The 22,377-nt window shown below is 39.5% G+C and overlaps 1 protein-coding gene across 6 annotated transcripts in view; it reads right to left on the reverse strand.

Moving 5' to 3' along the window:
• The window catches only part of lrp1ba (low density lipoprotein receptor-related protein 1Ba), a 304,606-nt gene that overhangs the window by 161,798 nt on the left and 120,431 nt on the right, over positions 1–22,377 (reverse strand). For 4 of the 6 annotated variants that reach the window (XM_065244654.2, XM_073813477.1, XM_065244657.2 and 1 more), the window contains 5 exons: positions 20,449–20,529; positions 17,422–17,586; positions 16,892–17,074; positions 14,746–14,946; positions 1,648–1,893 (listed from right to left, as the gene is read on the reverse strand). In XM_065244654.2, coding sequence (XP_065100726.1) covers positions 1,648–1,893; positions 14,746–14,946; positions 16,892–17,074; positions 17,422–17,586; positions 20,449–20,529 — 876 coding nt within the window. Of the gene's footprint in view, positions 1–1,647; positions 1,894–14,745; positions 14,947–16,891; positions 17,153–17,421; positions 17,587–20,448; positions 20,530–22,377 lie in introns of all 6 variants that reach the window. The other 2 variants (XM_065244653.2, XM_065244656.2) reach the window with 1 other exon arrangement.

Below are 22,377 nucleotides of genomic sequence, written 5' to 3' on the forward strand. Positions count from 1 at the left end.
CTGATTGCTAGGGTGTTTTACCTCGTTGCTAGGCATTGCTAAGGTGTTACACTTGGTTGCTACTGTATACATTGCTAAGGTGTTTCACCAGACTTCTAGGCATTGCTATGGCGGTTCACCTGGTTGCTAGTGTGTTTTACCTGGTAGCTAGGCGTTGCTAAGGTGTTTCATCTGGTTGCTACTGTAGACATTGTGAAGGTGTTTTACCAGATTGCTAGGCATTGCTAAGGTGTTTCACCTGGTTGCTATGGTGTTTTTACCTGGTTGCTAGGTGTTGCTAAGGTGTTTCACCTGGTTGCTTCTGTTGGTGTTGCTAAGGTTTTTTACCTGGTTGCTACTGTAGGTGTTGCTAAGGTGTTTCACCTGGTTGCTACTGTAGGTGTTGCTAAGATGTTTCACCTGGTTGCTAGAGTGTTTTCACCTGATTGCTAGGCGTTGCTAAGGTGTTTCACTTGGTTGCTACTGTAGGCATTGCTAAGCTGGTTCACCAGACTTCTAGGCTGTGCTTTAGCTGTTCACCTGGTTGCTAGTGTGTTTTACCTGGTTGCTAGGCATTGCTAAGGTGTTTCACCGGGTTGCTACTGTAGATATTGCTAAGGAGTTTCACCAGATTGCTAGACATTGCTAAGGTGTTTCACCAGATTGCTAGGCATTGCTAAGGTGTTTCACCTGATTGCTACTGTAGACATTGCTAAGGTGTTTCACCAGATTGCTAGGCATTGCTAAGGTGTTTCACCTGGCTGCTAGGGTGCTTCACCTGGTTGCTAAGCATGCTAGGTTCCAGAAGCTGGCATTGCTCAACATGATCTCACAAAGTTCTGTAGTATAGTCACGGAATATTTAGCTAATTTTCCCGTGGCATTGTCACGAATCTCCGCATTTTTTCGTGGCAGTACAACTGACTTTCTTTTCTGTGTCATTGTTACGGATTGGTTACTCAACTGCTTTTTCCTATTTTCAAACCATTGTCGCTTCGGTTTAGGGTTAGATTTGGTGTTTGCATTAGGATGTCACTTTAAGTATTGGTTTATACTATTTTTTTATTTATTCTTTTATATGTTTGATTTTTAACCCATTGTGTGCGTTAGGGTTACAGTTGGGTTTGGGTAACGATGTCATTTATGTACATATAACCCTAAACCGAAGCGACAATGGTAAGAAAATAGGACAAAACATTTGAGTAACATCTACGTGACAATGACATGGAAAAGAAAGTCCGTGGTACGGCCACGGAAAAATGTGCTAAATATTTCGTGACAATACCTGGAAATTCTTTAGATCAGGTTGCATTGCTAAGGTGTTTTTCCTGATTGCTAGCGTATTAAGCTTGTTTGATAGGCATTGCTAAGGTGTTTCACCTGGTTACTACTTGTAGGCGTTGCTAAGGTGTTTCACCTGGTTGCTAGGGTGTTTAACATTCGTTTTAAAAATCCAAATTGTCCAAGTCAACATGAGCAGTATTCACAACCTATTTCACTTCATTGACAATACTTGATTGGTCTAGATATTCTGAAGAGATTTCAACAATGAACTTCATAAAATCTCATAAGACCGTGCATTGCGAAAGCAAAAAAAAATTGTTTTCATGTTAATATTAACATTTAGCTAACCTTTACAACATATCAGATACGTACTACTTTGCATTACCTGTGCTGTGGCAGCTGTCTCCATCAGGTCCCAGACTCCAGCCTGGATAGCAGGAGCATTTCACAGTGTTCTTATGTTGTTCGCACACCTGACTGCATCGTAAGTGCTTGGTACAATAATCCAGCACCTCGCAGGTGCGTCCGTCTGAGGCGAGCTGGAACCCCGGCGGACAGGAACACGTCACCCCTTTACCCGGCGCTACGGCGCACTCGTGACTGCAACCGCCTTTCCGTACAGAACACTCATCTGTGATGGAAAACATGTTTTTATATTACTTTCAATACACAACATAAGGCATCAAATACTGAGACCGTTAAAAGTTGCAGACTGATGGAAGTCTCCAGTAGCCATAAGGATGAACAGCAGGGAGTCTCATGAAAGCCTGAAGGAACCAAAATAGACTAACAAGAAAGGGTTCAGTGCTTCCCGTTTGGATCTCCTGGCTGAGTGCTATTCCTTGGGTATTAGTCAGAACATATGCCTTGTGGTCACTTTATGCTTGCACAAGAGCCACAGAGGAAATTAACCATGACTCCATGTTACACATGAAGCCAAAACACACACAGGTGTGTAATTTCGGGGCATTTATGTACCTTTTTGTTTCCCCTCCTATGAAAACTCATTGGCACCGGCCTCCGAGCCTTTGTTCACTTTTACTAGCGCTTTATTGCGGTTTGGACAAACTAATGTGGTGAGACGGCCGCAAAGTAGCCCCATGGGTATATGCAGAACGGGAAAATTTGGTTACGTGTCTGCCGAAGTTGTCAACTGACCGTATATTGTCGACCCCTTGGGTGACTGGCTCAATAATACAGTCTTCTAACTGCATTAGTAAGTGTGCATAATTGTTGCAAATGGCTTTGTTATTCTTCACTTGTGTACAAAAGTAATGTACTTGTCGGTCTGGAGGGAGCGATAACTCTTTTAAATGACCACTGGAAAAATTAAGCTCGTTTTAATGAATTATTGAAGCATGGAAAGGTTACGGAGCAATTAGAAATGTTGCTTTGGGTTGCCTCGATGAAGGTGAAAGTTGGGATTTTTATCACTTTAATGACACCAAAAACGAAACTGCAACAACGGTAATAAGTTTGTTTTTCCAACAACTTTTCTACATATTCGACCAGGAACTGGGTTTGCTGACATTGCCAAATTGAATCACAGCAGGCTGTAGTAAATGAAGAAGGATTCGTCTAGGGCTGCAACAGTACACAATTTTTACAGTCTGGGACAATTTCATTGCAGGGACAACTAAGAAAGTTATAACCTAAAAACAAATCTTAATAACACAGCTTAACTCTAAAAATGCCTTTAAAATGGCAGTTGCTAATATAAAAGAAAGCTTAAAAAGGAAAACACCACCGTTTTTCAATATTTTACCATGTTCTTACCTCAACTTAGACAAATTAATACATACCAATCTTTTTTCAATGCATGCACTTGATCTTTGTACAGCGCATCGTGAATGTGTTAGCATTTAGCCTAGCCTCATTCATTCCTTAGGATCCAAACAGGGATGAATTTAGAAGCCACTAAACACTTCCATGTTTTTCTTATTTAAAGACTGTTACATGAGTAGTTACACGAGTAAGTATGGTGGCACAAAATAAAACGTGGCGATTTTTAAAGCCAATAAAAATAAGAACTATATTGTATGGCGGAAGAGCACTTAGTTTGCAGCACTTCGACCTCGGCGCGCAGTTACATCATCACTCCTGACTCCTCCCCCTTTCGCTCAAACTTCCGTCAATATTACTGCACTCGAGGTCGCAAGTCCTCTTCCGCCATACAATATAGTTCTCATTTTGAATCCGCTTGAATCCAAAATCGCCACGTTTTATTTTGTGCCACCATACTTTATTCGTGTAATTACGTATAGGGAAAACATAGAAGTGTTTGGTGGCTTCTAAATTCCTCCCTGTTTGGATCCCCGATGATTGAAATCAAACTTTGATGCTCCTAATTTTATAATTAGATTATACGACTTTAGCCTTGATTTCACAGGCAGGGTCACATGAATGTTTTGGATGCGATGGAAATGCATTTCCTCTGTCACTATAGAGCTGGGGCGTCTTGTTTATAGCTATAATGTTTGGAAATACATTCATGCCTCGAGAGTGGAGGCCAAATGGGCACTCAACGTAACACCACCTTGAGCACATTCAAGGTTTAAATAAGGCATCTAGTGCATTAATACAGCATAATGTTTCCAGAATCCTCAAGGTAGCCATAATGGAGGCGCTATAACGGGAATAAATATGCAGAAATGGAAAACAGCACAGAAAAGGCAGGTAACAAGAACAGCAAGTATCACTAATGAGGAAACGGTACTAAAAAAGTAGGCTATAAAAAGGCAAATGAAACTGCATTCATTTAGACTCAAGTAAAAGGTGGCAGGAATGATATATAGGATTCAGTTACGAGAATCGAGCTGCGAGGTCTGAGGTGAACTTGCTAATACAGTAGAGAAAATTGAAAAGTTCCAATGGGGTAATAATGGATTTTTCTGGACTGTGAGTTGCCTAAAGATTCAGTTAAAATGCTGATGAAGGAGGGAATAGCGGCTCTGCAGAGCAACAGTTCAATAGACGAATGTGAATTAGCAAAAACTGTGACTCGATTCTACATATGTAGTGTATAAACAAGAGGACTTTATTTAAATGCCAACATACAGAATTTAAATGGGATATATCATAAAAAATCTGACTTTTTCATGTTTAAGTGCTATAATTGGGTCTCCAGTGCTTCTATCAATAGAAAATGTAAAAAAGATCAACCCAGTAACTTAGTTTTGGTAAACCATTCTCTGCAAGCATGTTAACAGATAGGTCATTGAAATTTGGCTCCCCTTGTGATGTCAGAAGGGGATAATACCGCCCCTTAATCTGCACTATCCAACCACGACACTGCCATTTAGTGCAGAGATCAGCTCATTTGCATTTTAAAGGACACACCCACAAATTGCACATTTTTGCTCACACCTACCAAATGGCAATTTTAACATGCTATTATAAATTATCTATATGCTATTTTGAGCTAAACCTTCACATATGTATTCTGGAAACACCAAAGATTTATTTGACATCTTAAAAAAGTCTTGTAATATGTCCCTTCTAAATCTTATATAACATGCAAAACTTAAAACTCAATTTATAATTAAAATCACATTGCAAGGTGACTTTTAGTTTAAGTTGATTGTTAAAGGCTATTAAAACGATGTGTGATGACTTAATTTGTGTGTTTGTGATTGAGTTAAATGGGAAAATGGGCGGGGCCATGATACTACGGATCCACCTCATGATCACTACTGCAAATGACATCAATGGCGCAAGATGTCACCAGTCATTTTTGAGATATTTTGGCTTCCATTTTTTAATGGAAGTCTATGGAGATTCGTCGTCCATCTTTCTTTACAGCCCATGCTTGGTACGGTACACAGCGATAGTCAAACAAACCAAATTTTTGCAGTGGTGTGAATACGCCCTTAGAGTGTTTTTGTTGTGTTGTACAGTACAAATATTAAAACAATTACACAATCAAAATAAACTTAAATTAAGTACAGAGGTAAAACTTCAACTGAATGTTATTTTTCACCCCATGTCTTATTTTAACTCTTTCCCCGCCATTGACGAGTTATCTAGTTTATTAAGAGAAATTTTTTTTGCATAAAAAACATGTTCCTGATCATTTTTTATGTTAATCTGCAATACCGCAACTATCCACAAGATGGTAACCCAATTTTTGAAAAAACTGAAGTCAAAATGTTATTTATTAATCTTAAACTCCATGTGTATTTTGATAATCGTTCTGAATCTGATCTCTAACAAAATTATTTCACAAAAATGCATTTATTTTAGCTTTTTGCTAAAAAAAATATTTTTAAAGAAAAATACCCATATTTAAGAGTTTATAAGCAGAGAAAAAATATAGATAGGATGAAATGGGTTTTTTTCGCCATTTTGTTTCTTTGTTCATTGTTTGTTTTAAAGCAGAGGGTCTGTTCTTTCATTTGATATATTTGTATGTTTATACATTTTTAGAAGAAAATTGTCCTTGAAGACATTTTGTGAAACGTTTACGAAAATCACAAAAAAATGCTGTCAGGCAACTTTTCAAAAAATGGCTGGCGGGGAATGAGTTAAGCATAAACTTACTTTTGATATTTTTTCATAGGTCATTTTGCTTCTCAAATAAATTAATCTTGATTTAAATATATTTTTAAATTCTAGAAGCCAAGACACAAACTAGTAGTAAGAAATGTTTTCAATGTATTTAAATGTATTCAATGTGTAAGTCGTCAATCAAAATCAAGACCTTGACATTGCCAGCTCTGTGCTAAGAGTCAAGCTACATAAAAGCAAACCTTTATTGTTTCATTTGGCTTTATTTGACCAGGAAGGTCACCTTCAGACAAAATTAACCGTACCCTCAGGAAATCGAAGATGTCCTAAAGGTCATTGTGTCAGAGAGTTTCTGGTGGGCTTCATTAACACATCCAGACCGGTGCATTTTCTTGAACCCAGAGAAAACTCAGACCAAACCTTACAAAGCATTGTGATATCAAGAGCTGTACCTGGAGGGAACACACATACTGATAAAAATGTATAGTTTGGATGCATAAATGTAAATGTAATCTGTTTTTGGTAAGCTGTGTTAAAGAGAACAGACGGGTCAAAATGCAGTCCTTTTATAAAGTCTGAAGAAACTGTAATGCTGAGCTGGATAAGCTGATATCGGCAGGTGAAGTCTATCCTGTCTTCCAGAACATGAAGTGTGATCAAGTAATATAAGGATTTCTTGCCTGTAATAGGAAAGTACCAGCTGGCTAAGTTGAGTGACAATCTGTTTTAAGTCCGTGAGCGGCAGGAGGACACTTTTTCTCTTACTAACTATCAGTGACCTCTTTCTTTTTCATCTATTGAATTCAAAGTCCTCTCTCAGATACAGAGCGGAAAAGTTACCTGGAGGGTCATTTATCATGATTAGACCTTCGGTGTGGTCTATTCTAGACAATATTTATCTAACTCAGGAAATTTTGGGACGTTTCTGGACCATTGAGTTTTGACATTTTTTTATTTATCTTGCAGTTTCTCTTGTAGAATAAACACATTTATCTCTGCCGTTGGGTAGCAGAATTGGGGTTCAGGCCAGCTTTTATTATTTTACCACACTGTAAAGATGCTGGGTTGTTTTTAACCCATGGTTGGGTCAAATATGGACAAACCCAAATGTGTTTTATCTTTAGTACCTATTTGACAAGGTATTTGTTCCAGAGTTCAGTTTGGCAACTAGTCAGACCATTAAACAAACATAGACCAGAAGTTAAGCGCGACAATGCACGTGTATCCGATAGTCCAGAGAGAAAAAATTATTTATTTATTTATTTATTTATTCAACTTATTTTTGGTCAAGCTGATCTTCATCATCTCCTCTCCCTCTCCAAAGGCCAGGACAGCTATCTGATATTTCAGCCAAATGCCTTGAGACGCGAATAAGAGATACTGAATTTGTTTATATGCAAATAAATATTTGGTGTCCCCAGAGTACGTAGGTGAAGTAGCTCAAAATATCATATAGATAATTTAATATAACATGTTAAAATTGCCACTTTGTAGGTGTGAGCAAAAATGTGTCGTTTAAAATGCAAATGAGCTGATCTCTGCACTAAATGGCAGTGTTTTGGTCAGTATTATCCCCTTCTGACATCACAAGGGGAGCCAAATTTCAATGAGCTATTTTTTATTTGCTTGAAGAGAATGGTTTACCAAAACTAAGTTACTGGGTTGATCTTTCTCACATTTTTTAGGTTGATAGAAGCACTGGGAACCCAATTGTAGCATTAAAAAATATGAAACAACTCAGATTTTCATGATATGTCCCCTTTAAGAAATGCTGGGTTGTGTCAACCCATGGAAAAACCAAACTGCTGGGTCTAGAATAAATATTTTACCCAACCATGGCTTGAAACAACCTCCATTTCTCCATATTTTATGCAACCATGGCTTGAAACAACCTCAATTTCTCCATATTTTATCCAACCATGGCTTGAAACAACCTCCATTTCCCCACATCTTACCCAACCATGGCTTGAAACAACCTCAATTTCTCAACATTTTACCCTACTATGGCTTGAAACAACCTCCTTTTTACCCAACCATGGCTTGAAACATCCTTCATTTCTCCATATTTTATCCAACCATGGCTTGAAACAACCTCCATTTTGCCCAACCATGGCTTGAAACAACCTTCATTTTTCCATATTTTACCCAACCATGAACCGTGGCTTGAAACAACCACCATTTCTCCACATTTTTCCCAACCGTTGCTCGAAATGACCTCCATTTCTTCCCATTTTACCCAACCATGGCTCGAAACAACCTCCATTTCTCCATATTTTACCCAACCATGAACCGTGGCTGGAAACGACCACCATTTTTCCCCATTTTACCCAAACGTGGCTTGAAAGAACCACTATTTCTCCACATTTTACCCAAACGTGGCTCAAAACGACTTCCATTTCTACACATTTTACTCAACCATGGCTTGAAACAACCTCCATTTCCCCACATCTTACCCAACCATGGCTTGAAACAACCTCAATTTCTCCACATTTTACCTGACCATGGCTCGATCCAACCATGGCTTGAAACAACCTCCATTTCTCCACAATTTGTGACCCGTCACGGAAACCAGGGACTCAAGTCGGCAGCACAAGTTTCGAGAAAATGAGAAACAAAGTTTTTTTTTCGAAATTTGTGATTTTCGTTTTATTGCAGAATCTGTTAGTTGAGATCACGAAGAAGCCTCTCCATGTTTGAGATAGCAGTTTTTGTATATTTAAAAGCGTACATTTTGCGGTTAAAATAGGCTTGTTTTTCCGGAGATTCTAGCATGCAGCGGGGGGCGTCATTATCTGTGTGTATATTTACATACTGTATAAGCTTGTGTTTTTGCCTCCGCCCCCAAAGGGAACAGCGTGACTACTAAATAAGGATAGTTTGCCCAAAAATGAAAATAATGTAAGTGTTGACTCACCCTTATGTCGTTCTAAACTCGGAAGACCTCCGTTCATCTTCGGAACACAGTTTAAGATGTTTTATCGTTAGATTTAGTCCGAGAGCTTCCCCCTTCATTGAAAATCTATGTATGGTTTCCATGTCCAGAAAGTTAATAAAAACATCATCAAAGTAGTCCATGTGACATCAGTGGGTCAGGAAGATTGTGTTGATGCATCGAAAATACAGTTTGGTCCAAAAATAGCAGAATTACGACTTTATTCAGCATTGTCTTCTCTTCCGGCTCGAGCGTGAAGTCACGTGACTGTAGTGACGCGCTGCCCTGTTCCTCAGACATGTTTGCTAAGTTTTTTTTTTTTTTTCAAACTTATAGCCTGCGTCTCCCCAGACTGTAAAGCTCGGGCGCACAAAACAAAAGAAAAATAAAAGAAGCTGGGGCGGAACAAATAACAGTCAGCCGCATCGTACGTCAGCCGCGTCACTGACTTTATGCGGCGCCGCAGTCGGATGACGTCAAAGTAACGCGAGAGCTCTTCAAGAAATCTTACGGAGTAGTTTAATTTCGACTCGCTCTCGCGGTACTTTGACGTCATCTGTATGTCAGTTCTTGCAGCGCAGCATGAGTCCAAACACACAGAAGTTACACAGATATAGTTGTATTCTTCATATAATTGGCTACATGTTTTGTCTATCAATATTTTCCATGAAGTCATTGGCTGATGGAGAAACGAGCGAGCCATTGGTAACCTCTCTAAAGGATGTCACGTTTTCGACGGCGCTGTTTGGATGATCTATTATACTACTTCCCTATTTTAAAAACAAACTTTGAAGGCGGGTTCATGTGTTTAACGGAGGTGTAAGCTCATATACCCTTACATGTTACGATTTAGTCTTCAGATTATATATTATATTGTATTACCAGACATTCATGCGAAATCTGATGTAAAAAATCTATATTTCACGGATTATACGCATTTGTGGACAAATATGGTCATTGGATAATCTGAAACAGACTGGATTCGACTTGTGATCCCCACAAAGGTAAAAGAGTCATGTTTATTTTTGCGGGTTGTCATTTGGTCATAAAATACTACATATGATGCTAGAACATCTCAAAAAGGGTTTTACAGGGGGCATGGCTTAGCTAAATGAGATGTAAATGAGCCCTATTGTCTCCCCCAGCTGAAAAGAAGAGTCCCTTTCGTCTCGATTTTCTCGGTTTGAGTATTTCTGAGTTCCTATTTTCAAATGGCCACAACTTCTCCAAATCTTATCAGATTTCCATGTGTTACACATCGTTGGAAAGCTTAGAAACTGCACTTTCAGAATCTGTGAATAACTCAAAATGCCCAGATCCGACTTGTGTCCCTACTTTCCGTGACTGGTCACATTTATCCAATAATGGCTTGAAACAACCTCAATTTATCCACATTTTACCCGACCATGGCTCGATCCAACCGTGGCTTGAAACAACCTCAATTTCTTCACATTTTACCCAATCATGGCTTGGAACAACCTCAATTTCTCCACATTTTACCCAACCTTGGCATGAAACATCCTCCATTTCTCCATATTTTACCCAACCATGGCTCAAAAGCACCTCCATTTCTTCACATTTTACCCAACTATGGCTTGAAACAACCTCCATATATCCACATTTTACCCAAACGTGGCTCAAAACCACCTCCATTTCTACACATTTTACTCAACCATGGCTTGAAACAACCTCCATTTCCCCACATCTTACCCAACCATGGCTTGAAACAACCTCAATTTCTCCACATTTTACCCAACTATGGCTTAAACAACCTCCATTTCTTCACATTTTACCCAACTATGGCTTGAAACAACCTCCATATATCCACATTTTACCCAAACGTGGCTCAAAACCACCTCCATTTCTACACATTTTACTCAACCATGGCTTGAAACAACCTCCATTTCCCCACATCTTACCCAACCATGGCTTGAAACAACCTCAATTTCTCCACATTTTACCCAACTATGGCTTAAACAACCTCCATTTCTCCACATTTTACCCAACAATGGCTTGAAACAACCTCCATTTTACCCTACCATGGCTTGAAACAACCTTCATTTCTCCATATTTTATCCAACCATGGCTTGAAACAACCACCATTTCTCCACATTTTTCCCAACCGTTGCTCGAAATGACCTCCATTTCTTCCCATTTTACCCAACCATGGCTCGAAACAACCTCCATTTCTCCATATTTTACCCAACCATGAACCGTGGCTGGAAACGACCACCATTTTTCCCCATTTTACCCAAACGTGGCTCGAAAGAACCACTATTTCTCCACATTTTACCCAAACGTGGCTCAAAACGACTTCCATTTCTACACATTTTACTCAACCATGGCTTGAAACAACCTCCATTTCCCCACATCTTACCCAACCATGGCTTGAAACAACCTCAATTTCTCCACATTTTACCTGACCATGGCTCGATCCAACCATGGCTTGAAACAACCTCCATTTCTCCACAATTTATCCAATAATGGCTTGAAACAACCTCAATTTATCCACATTTTACCCGACCATGGCTCGATCCAACCGTGGCTTGAAACAACCTCAATTTCTTCACATTTTACCCAATCATGGCTTGGAACAACCTCAATTTCTCCACATTTTACCCAACCTTGGCATGAAACATCCTCCATTTCTCCATATTTTACCCAACCATGGCTCAAAAGCACCTCCATTTCTTCACATTTTACCCAACCATGGCTTGAAACAACCTCCATATATCCACATTTTACCCAAACGTGGCTCAAAACCACCTCCATTTCTACACATTTTACTCAACCATGGCTTGAAACAACCTCCATTTCCCCACATCTTACCCAACCATGGCTTGAAACAACCTCAATTTCTCCACATTTTACCCAACTATGGCTTAAACAACCTCCATTTCTCCACATTTTACCCAACCATGGCTTGAAACAACCTCCATTTTACCCTACCATGGCTTGAAACAACCTTCATTTCTCCATATTTTATCCAACCATGGCTTGAAACAACCTCCATTTCTCCATATTTACCCAACCATGAACCGTGGCTTGAAACAACCACAATTTCTCCACATTTTACCCAACTATGCCTTGAAACAACTTCCATTTCTCCACATTTTACGCAACCATGGCTTAAAACAACCTCCATTTCTCCATATTTTACCCAACCATGAACCGTGGGTTGAAAAACCACAATTTCTCCACATTTTACCCAACTATGCCTTGAAACAACTTCCATTTCTCAACATTTTTCCCAAACATGGCTTGAAACAACATCCATTTCTCCACATTTTACCCTACCATAGATTGAAACGACCTCCATTTCCCCACATTTTGAAACAACCTCAATTTCCCCAAATTTCCCCAACCATGGCTTGAAACGACCTCCATTTGTGTTTAGTGTGTGCTTTTTATAATTTTTATATTTCTTTCATAACTGTAACTGGAAGACGCATAATGCTTTACTCCCAGTCATTACACACAAATAACAATGAGAGTAAAAACAACACATTTAACTGCTTCTTTTTGCGTTTCATCTCATCTCGTCTCTCTTTTACACGTCTTATCCCTAGTTCCTCAGTGGCCACTTTGCAGTCGTGTCTCAGCGTGTTACCCAGCATTAATCAGACTGGAGGGGAATGTGTGTGTGTGTGTGTGTGTGTGTGTGTGTGTGTGTGTGTGTGTGTGTGTGTGTGTGAGAAGGAACCCATAGATGTAATTGGCTCTAAGCTGATATTCAAGCACGGCCCCATCTCACCTGAGGTAAGATGTGTGTCTCTGAAGATCTCCTAAATGAACCTTAATACACACACACACCGACTTAAATCTCACAATCCCTCAAGACTCACACAAAAAGTCATTACAGAGGAATAAAACTCCGTTTACTTCACTTTAAACAGACAAATCCAGGATATAAATAATGTCTGAATCGTTTGGAAATCTCATGCATCACATTCATAGATGTGTAACTGTATGAATGAAACTGAAAACACCAGCACTGCTAGTTCCAGCATATGTTGTGTTTGGATATTTTTGGATAGTTGGATCTAGAATAGCTGCTCTGCTATTGATGTTCATGTAGCTCATTTGGTACAGCAATGTGCTAGGAGCGCAAAACTCATGGGTTTGACTCCCATGGTATTCACATACTGCATAGCTTGAATGCACTGTAAGTCGCTTTGGATAAAAGCACATGCAAAATCCATAAATGTAAATGTCTTAAAGGGATAGTTCGGCCAAAAATGATATTAAACCCATGATTTACTCACCCCCAAGCTGTCCGAGTTGCATATGTCCATCGTTTTTCAGACAAACACATTTTTGGATATTTTAGAAAATGTTTTAGATCTTTCAGTTGATTAAATGTAATGTTACGGGTCCACGACCTTCAAGTCCAAAAAAAGTGCGTCCATCCTTCACAAATTAAATCCAAACGGCTCCAGGATGATAAACAAAGGTCTTCTGAGGGTAATCCGCGCGGTGTTGTTGTAGAAATATCCATATTTAAAACTTTATTAACGAAAATAAATACCTTCCAGTAGCGCCATCATCTTAGTCGCGTCCACATTCAGGATGAGAGCTTATGCAGCCTACAGAGGCTACTCTGCTGCTGCTCTGTCCCCCCGCCCTCCGAATTTGTCATACGTCACTAAGAAAAGTGCGTACACTACGCTAATACTCTCTCCTGAACACAGAGGAGTCTAAGATGGCGGCGCTACCGGAAGGTAGTTATTTTCGTTAATAAAGTTTTAAATATGGATATTTCTACAGCAACACCGCGCGGATTACCCTCAGAAGACCTTTGTTTATCATCCTGGAGCCGTTTGGATTTAATTTGTGAAGGATGGACGCACTTTTTTTGGACTTGAAGGTCGTGGACTATGGGTGGACCCCGTAACATTACATTTAATCAACTGAAAGATCTAAAACATTTTCTAAAATATCCAAAAATGTGTTTGTCTGAAAAACGATGGACATATGCAACTCGGACAGCTTGGGGGTGAGTAAATCATGGGTTTAATATCATTTTCGGCCGAACTATCTCTTTAATGTAGCTTTTCTTCAAGCCAAATCATACTATATAAGTCTGTTGGCACTGAGTTGTCAAAATGAAAGGCAATCCCTATCCCATAATGACCCTCCACAGTTTGGCTCATGTTCTCTGGAACAAAATAGATTAGCCTTCCTCTCTTTTGCTCAAAGTCTCGGTCTCTCGGTCTCTCATTATCACAATCTGTCCATCTGTTTCTCAAGGCTGCTAAAAAGCTTAAGATAAGAAACGCAAACCCAGAGGAACGGACCCAATCTTGTAATTTATGAGCGTATGGTCTGAAGCACAAATCATAACATTTAGACATGTGTAAATTTAAACCCCCAACGTTTGGATAAGCACCCCTTCGACTTTTTTGCATGCGTACGTCACTTTATCAAATGGTACACGTAGCTGAATCAACATCCTTTAGCAGTCCTTCAACAATATTTCTATCAAGAAATAACCTACCCATAAAACCCGAGGGAAATGCCGGGTTGATAAGATTGTTGTTTAAGGCCTTAAAGTCGGTTCGCTCAAGGGCCAACGTAGTAACAGCAATTTTCCCAGGCGGATATTTTCTATGTAGGTAATGGGCATACGGGTACTCCAAATCACTTGGGGGGAAAGCATGTATGATCAAATCTGTTGGTCATGATTACATTTCAATGACATATTTCAAAACAGCAACACTACAAATGAGGGTGGCACAGTGGCTCAGTGGGTAGCACTGTTACCTCTCAGTGGGTAGCGTTGTCCTTCTCCAACTCGTGCATAGATGCTGGATTTGCATTAATAAATAAACTGCGCAAACAAATAAATCCCCCAGGTTGATCTAACTAATGTGCATAAGTGTTTAAAAGCAGTTTAGTGTTTTTTTACGAGTTATCCTGCTGCAAAAGCCTTAAATCTGATTGGTTAACAACAGTATTGCTCTAGCACCAAGAACAGTGATTCAGGATCTATGACATTAAGCCTTATTTTAACAGCATGTTTTTTTACTGCGTTGTACGACTCACCACAGTATGGCCCTTCGTCTGAATTGTCTGCACAGTCTCTCCAACCGTTGCAGATCCGCTCCGGTGAGAGACACACGGATGTATCGTTGGCGCATGGGAACTTCGGAGGTTTACAGACGGACACCTCGCACCCCTCCTCATCTGATTGGTCCTCGCAGTCAATGTCCCCGTCGCACACCCAGTCTCTACTGATGCATTTCCCTAAAGCACGGAGAAAACAAAGAAACAGATATTTAACTTATGCATTAGGCGTCGTGAACTAAAAATGGACTACAGCATGTTTTAATGAATGATCAAAATGCTCGTCTTTGCATGGTTGTACTACAAAACATCTGCTTTCTATGGCAATATTGGACTGAAACATTAAACAGAACTCTTTCCCGAGCTGTTATTTCACAGAGATTCAGCAAATAATTTCCCATAGGGCTACGCATAGTTTTTCAGTGCATTTTGGGCTTTGGTGTTTGACGTATCATTAGGGGTAATGAGGTACATATTCGCTGTTGTGTTTCTTTCTCCTGTTTTACAATGAATAAAGAATAAAGACTATTTGAGACAGAAAATTACAGTCAAGCAATTGAAAGAATCACTTTTAGTAACAGCATGGGACAAACTGACAGTTTTAAAGCTGAAGATATAAAAGTAATGAAAATAGATGGCACCTATTACTTGTTTTAAATTCCAGTTTTTTCTTCTGGTGTAGGTATACCTGCTGTTGTAAAAAAGCTTTCTTTTTTCAAATTAGCATGGTATATGAGTTCAATGAGTAAGTCCTGCATCTCATTCAGTACATACTGTCACAATACGCGGTTTCAGACGCAGGTTTAGTCTCATAATTGCCCAGAGACTTTACAAATATGGCCGTAAAGTATTTGATGAACGTATAGTACGTGTCAAGAGCATCGGTTACAATCAGTATTTCGTTTTCAACAGAGGTGGCGTTTAGCGGTTTTTGCATCCAAACTCTTTTTTGCATTTTAAAAATACTTTTGAAACTTTGTTTCACTGCGACTTTCTGATTTATTCCAGTTGTATTTAGACGCTGTATTCGCTTCAGAAATCACTAAATTAACTCATTATTTAGCCAGAGACGCAGCCGTTCTAGCTGACCTAGGAAATACACCGGTCGCCTGCTTGTTTGTTCCACTTTCCAACCCTTAACTTTCAAGATCTCACCGCTCGGCTTCACAGATCGATTCTACACACACATTTGCCCACAAACACACATATAAATACTCTCCGCTCTACCTGAGCCCGGCTCACTGGGGTAATAAAGTATTCACAGTCTGCCTCCAACATTGTGTGGAACTCATTCAATGCGGTTTGAGAAATCTCTCTCTTTTTCTCTCTCTCGCTCATTCTCTCATTTAAAACGATTCATTTTAAACATTATGAATTCAGCCTGGAAGAAGTGAAGCAATAATCAGTGGCCTTTTCTCAGCTAGCTTTTCTGAGTCTTGTCTTTCACAAAAACAATACGGATTTAAGTCACTCCAGGCTAAAACCAATCAATTAGGAATAATATTTATAGCACCCACCAAAAAAAAACATTATACACTCACCTAAAGGATTATTAGGAACACCATATTAATACTGTGTTTGACCCCCTTTCGCCTTCAGAACTGCCTTAATTCTACGTGGCATTGATTCAACAAGGTGCTGAAAGCATTCTTTAGAAATGTTGGCCCATATTTATAGGATAGCATCTTGCAGTTGATGGAGATTTGTGGGATGCACATCCAGGGCACGAAGCTCCCGTTCCACCACATCCCAAAGATGCTCTATTGGGTTGAGATCTGGTGACTGTGGGGGCCATTTTAGTACAGTGAACTCATTGTCATGTTCAAGAAACCAATTTGAGCTTTGTAACATGGTGCATTATCCTGCTGGAAGTAGCTGTCAGATGATGAGTACATGGTGGTCATACGGGGATGGACATGGTCAGAAACAATGCTCAGGTAGGCAGTGGCATTTAAACGATGCCCAATTGGCACTAAGGGGCCTAAAGTTTGCCAAGAAAACATCCCCCACATCATTACACCTTTGCATTTATGAGAAATTGAACAGGTGTTCCTAATAATCCTTTAGGTGAGTGTAGACACTAAATTAGTACTTTCAGGATTATATAATGGATATTTCACTCTACCTGAGACTTTACATGTGAACTTGGCTTTGTGGTCACACATGCGTTTGGTTCCCTCACAGGCAAATTCGTCGCTACCGTCTTCGCAATCTTTGTCGCCATCACAGCGCCAAAGTTCGGAAACGCAGGTCCCGTCGCCACGGCAACGATACTCTTTCTCGCCACAGGCGTTAGTGGTTGAGAGCGCTGGTTGAAGGAAAGAGTATTGTTGATGAACATTTTCCCTGCTGAAAAGACCAGCTAAGACCACCGTACTGGTCCATGCTGGTTTATACTAGTTAGAAGTTTAAGTGGTTGGTGCTGGTCAACAAATGTGGTCTTTGTGGTAAAGCTGGTTTATCAAGAATGATTAAAGGGTCATGAGACCCCTCACTGTTGTTTTGAAAAATGCAACTTTGGTGACCTTGATGTCTTTTCAACAGGCTTTGTGGTTACAAAACGTGTTTAGGACACACAGTTTTATATTTTGAAGGTGGACGACCTGTTTTGTGACCGTTTTGTCAATACTCTGTGTGTGTTTGTGGCACACGCACCTGTTCTTGAGCAGGTGGTGTTCTCGTCGCTGAGGTCACCGCAGTCATTGTCCCCGTCACACATCCAGTGCTCAGGGATGCATTTCCCACTGGAACACTGAAACTGAGCCACCGAACAGGCATGAACACATCCCAGCTCATCACTGCCATCTCCACAGTCGTCCTCTAGAGAGAGAGAGAGAGATGATGAAAAAGCAGGGGTAATGAGAAGGAAGGAAGGATGAAAGTAAGAAGGTAGATAGATAGACAGACAGATGGGCAGACAGACATGATGGAAAGAAAGAAAGAAATAGAGAGAGGAAGGAAAAAGTGAGGATGGAATAAAGTAAGGAGGAAAGAAACAATAGATAAATAGAAACAAATAGAAAAAATAGATATGTAGATGACAGACAGATGGCAGATGATGGAAGGATGGACAGAAAGGTCCAATAAAGAGAGAAAGAAAAAGAGAGAGAAAAAAGAGAAAGGAAAAAGAAAGAATGTAGATAGACAGACAGATGGACGGACGATGGAAGGACGAACAGAAAGGTCCAGTAAAGAGACAAAGAAAGGAAAAAGAAGGATGGAATAAAATAAGGAGGAAAGAAAGGATGTAAAATAGACAGACAGATGGACAGACGATGGAAGGACGAACAGAAAAGTCCAGCAAATAAAGAAAGAAAGAAAGAGTACAATGACAAGCAAAGAAATTATTATTGAAGGATGGAAGGAAGGGTGAATGGATTGAAAATCAACAGACAGACAGACAAAGCAAGAAAAAAGCAAACAGACAGACAGATAGACGGACGAATTAATGGATGGATGAGTGGATGGACGGGTGGGTGGACATACAGATAAGAAAGAGAGAGAAAGGAAGAAATAAAAAAGAAAGAAAGACAAAGGAAACAGAGACACAGAAACACACAGAAAGACAAAGAGGAGAAAAAGAGAGAGAAAGGAAAAATTAGGTGGGATGATGAAAAAGTATGGATGAAGGAAGGAGAAAAGAAAGAGGGTAGATAGATAGACAGACAGACAGACAGAGAGACAGAAAGAAGGGGGATAGATGGATGGACAGAAAGACAGACAGACAAATCAAGCAAAAAGCAAACAGGCAGACGGATGGATGGACATACAGATAGGAAAGAGAGAGAAAGGAAGAAAGAGAAAAAGAAAAAAAAGAAGAAAGAAAGAAAGAAAGACAGAGGAAACAGAGACACACAGAAAGACAGAGAGGAGAAACAGATAGAGAAAGAAAAAAAGAAGTGGGGGATGATAAAAAAGCATGGATGAAGGAAGGAGGAAAGAAAGAAGGTAGATACAGACAGACGGGGATAGATGGATGGACAGAAAGACAGACAAATTAAGCAAAAAGCAAACAGACAGACAGATAGACGAACGAATGAATGGATGGATGGTGGATGGACATATAGATAAAGAAAGAGAAAGGAAGAAAGAGAAAAAGAAAATAAGAAGAAAGAAAGATAGAAAGATAGAAAGAAAGAAAGAAAGAAAGAAAGAAAGAAAGAAAGAAAGAAAGAAAGAAAGAAAGAAAGAGGAAATAGAGACACACAGAAAGACCGAGAGGAGAAAGAGAGAGAGAAAGGAAAAAAGAGGTGGGATGATGAAAAAGCATGGATAAAGGAAGGAGAAAAGAAAGGAGGTAGATAGACAGATAGACAGACAGACAGACAGAAGGGGTTTGATGGATGGACAGAAAGACAAACAGACAGACAAATCAAGCAAAAAAGCAAACAGACAGATAGATAGACAGATGATTGAATGGATGGATGAATGGATGGGTGGATGGACATAGGAAAGAGAGAGAAAGGAAGAAACAGAAAAAGAAAGAAAAGAAAGAAAGTCAGAGGAAACAGAGACACACACAGAGACCGAGAGGACAAAGAGAGAGACAGACAGACAGGGTATAAATGGATGGACAGAAAGACAGACAGACAGACAGATCAAATAAAAAGCAAATAGACAGACAGACAGATGATTGGTTGGATGGTTGGTTGATGGATGGATGGGTGGATGGACATACAGATAAGAAAGAGAGAGAAAGGAAGAAAGAAAAAAGAAAGAAAGAAAGAAAGAAAGAAAGAAAGAGAGACACAAAGAAAGACAGAGAGGAGAAAGTGAGAGAGAAAGGAAAAATGAGGTGGGATGATGAAAAAGCATGGATGAAGGAAGGAAAAAAGAAAGAAGGTAGATAGACAGATAGATAGACAGACAGACAGAAGGGGGTAGATGGATGGACAGAAAAACAGACAGACAGATCAAATAAAAAGCAGACAGACAGACAGACAGTCAGACAGACATACGGTTGGTTGGTTGGATGGATGGATGGATGGACATACAGATAAGAAAGAGAGAGAAAGGAAGAATAAAAAAGAAAGAAAGAAAGAGTACACAGAGACACACAGAAAGACAGAGAGGAGAAAGAGAGAGAGAAAGGAAAAAATGAGGTGGGATGATGAAAAAGCATGGATGAAGGAAGAAGAAATAAAGAAAGTAGATAGAAAGATAGACAGACAGACAGATAGAAGGGGGATAGATGGATGGACAGAAAGACAGACAGACAGACGGTTGGATGGATGTGTGGGTGGGTGGGTGGATGGACATACAGATAGGAAAGAGAGAGAAAGGACGAAAGAGAATAATAAGAAAAAAAGAAAGAGATAAAGAAAGAGAGAAAGAAATGTAAAGATGGAATAGAGGTACAGAGAGAAAGAGCAGGTGGAGAAAAGAGGACAATGTAAAACATGGATGACGGATGGATGGACAGAAAGGTACACAAGAAAGAAAGAAAGAGAAAAAAGAAAGAAAGAAAGAAAGAAAGAAAGAAAGAAAGAAAGAAAGAAAGAAAGAAAGAAAGAAAGAAAGAAAGAAAGAAAGAAAGAAAGAAGGAAAGAAGAATGGAAGGAATGAAGGATAGAGTATAGAAAATGTTAAACAGGTAGAAGAGTAAGAAAGTAAAAGAAAGTATCAATATAATACTGAATAAAGTCAATCATTATTTGCTGCAGTATTGGAGAATCAGCTCACCAGAATCACAGTGCCACTTCACACTGATGCATTTCCCATTTGTACAACTGAAATGAGTCAGCGGCTCACAGGTCGGAAAATCTATGAAGGACAGAAGAATTGCAAAACATGAAGTCACAGGGCAACTTAACTTCATACCTAAACTCTGTCCCCTGACCCGTTAAAAAATGTAATTATAACAATAAACGCTGAGATTAAACCCTTGACTAGAAGAGAATCCTGAAAACAACAACAAACCCAGAATTAGTTTTTGCTGAACTTCGCACCTTCGGCTTGATCTCTCCAGAGACAGAAGCGCTAACCTGCCACGCGCCTTTCAGAAATTAACATGCGTTGGGTCTCTGACAGAAAAATTGCGCCAAACTGACATGAAGTGAGCGAGCAGTCACGAGACCACGTGCCAAGTCTCTATGGTTGTAAGCGCGAATGGAACGGCGCCCGCAGTTCACAGTCAGCATTTCGGTGCCAACTTGATTTTGATTTAAGGAAGCCAAGCGTAAACTTTAATTACTCTGTGCATGGCCCGCGTTCATGTACGCGTGTGTGAATCGAAGAGACCCTGAAACCGCACCCGATGAAATAAAAAACGATAATAAGATCCGACGACTAACGGAGGAGGAAGCTTCAAACACGCCGCTTCATCCCTTGGAGGAAGATAGGCGGAGATTTGCTGGTATTATTCATCTCCGTGACTCATTTACAAGAACTGAACTGCGCTGTCGTTGACAACTTGAGCCGTCAGAACGGGTTTACGTTGGCCCGTGAAACCGTGAGTCTTTCGAGACGCGGTAATAAGGAGCATAATATCATGCAGCGTGGAGCTGTTTTTGTTTTTCCTCTATATAATGAGGATTCCCTTGACTTACCTGTTTATTTATGAGAAAGAAATCCTAGAATGCCATTCGTACGGTATGGAGAGTAACTTTTTCAGCTTCAGGGAGGCAAAAATACAATTCCAACATCCAGGTACATGATACAATAAAATTGGCAGTACTTCGTTGTGTCAGATAATGTCCATTGTTTTAAAAAAGCCATTAGAGGTGTAAGAAAAGATCGATACATGTGAGTATTATGGTAATTTAGTTATTTTCTCGCTTTACAGCATTGCAATGTATTGCAACCCATATGTACCGTGATATGGATCATACCGCAAGGTTGTTGCCGATACACAGCCCTAATGTTTATGGGCCATTGATACTCTTTTCAGCCAATATGGAGATGCTCAGCCGCACCTGATCTGGCACTGGTTTATGTTTCCCCAAATCAAACAAAGGTTATGGGACCAGGCCTCAAAAACCTGCTGGTTTTGAACCAGGAACCAAAACGTGTGCTTTTCGAAACAACACTGGTCTTGCTGAACAATCACAATTAAATTGTTCCCATTATAATCAGCAAAGATTTTCACACAAGATCCTTCAGTCGATGCTGACAGACACAACACTGTAAAAAGTGAAAACTGAGACATTCATCTCACTTTAAGTGAAAAATTAAAGTTTAATAAAAAAATAAAAAAAAAACTTTAAAAAAATAATAAAATTTTATGTTAACACCTAAAATATTTAAACATTTTCAACTTAAAGTGTGAAAATGTAAGTTGAATTTTTTTTTTACATTTATAGACGGTTTCATCAGACGTACATGCACTGACGCGATACACGTCTGGATCCGAACTTCACTTCCGGTTTCGTTTTTTTAATGGTCTGACTAGTTGCTAAACTGATCTCTTGAACAAATACCTTATTGAAAATAACAAATGTTTTGGTTTCCTAGGTAATCTTTGTGTTGTTTTTTGATTGTTATATAAATAAACTACGTTAAAGAACTTTGTTGTTCTTTATTCTTAGCCGAGTTTACCGGAAGTTACATGCGGACCACGACCACGAAACCGTCTATAGGCATTACCAATTATTTGATTAAGAATTTTTATCC

The sequence above is a fragment of the Paramisgurnus dabryanus genome, chromosome 24 (genome assembly GCF_030506205.2).
Source record: "Paramisgurnus dabryanus chromosome 24, PD_genome_1.1, whole genome shotgun sequence".
Lineage (NCBI taxonomy): Eukaryota > Metazoa > Chordata > Actinopteri > Cypriniformes > Cobitidae > Paramisgurnus > Paramisgurnus dabryanus.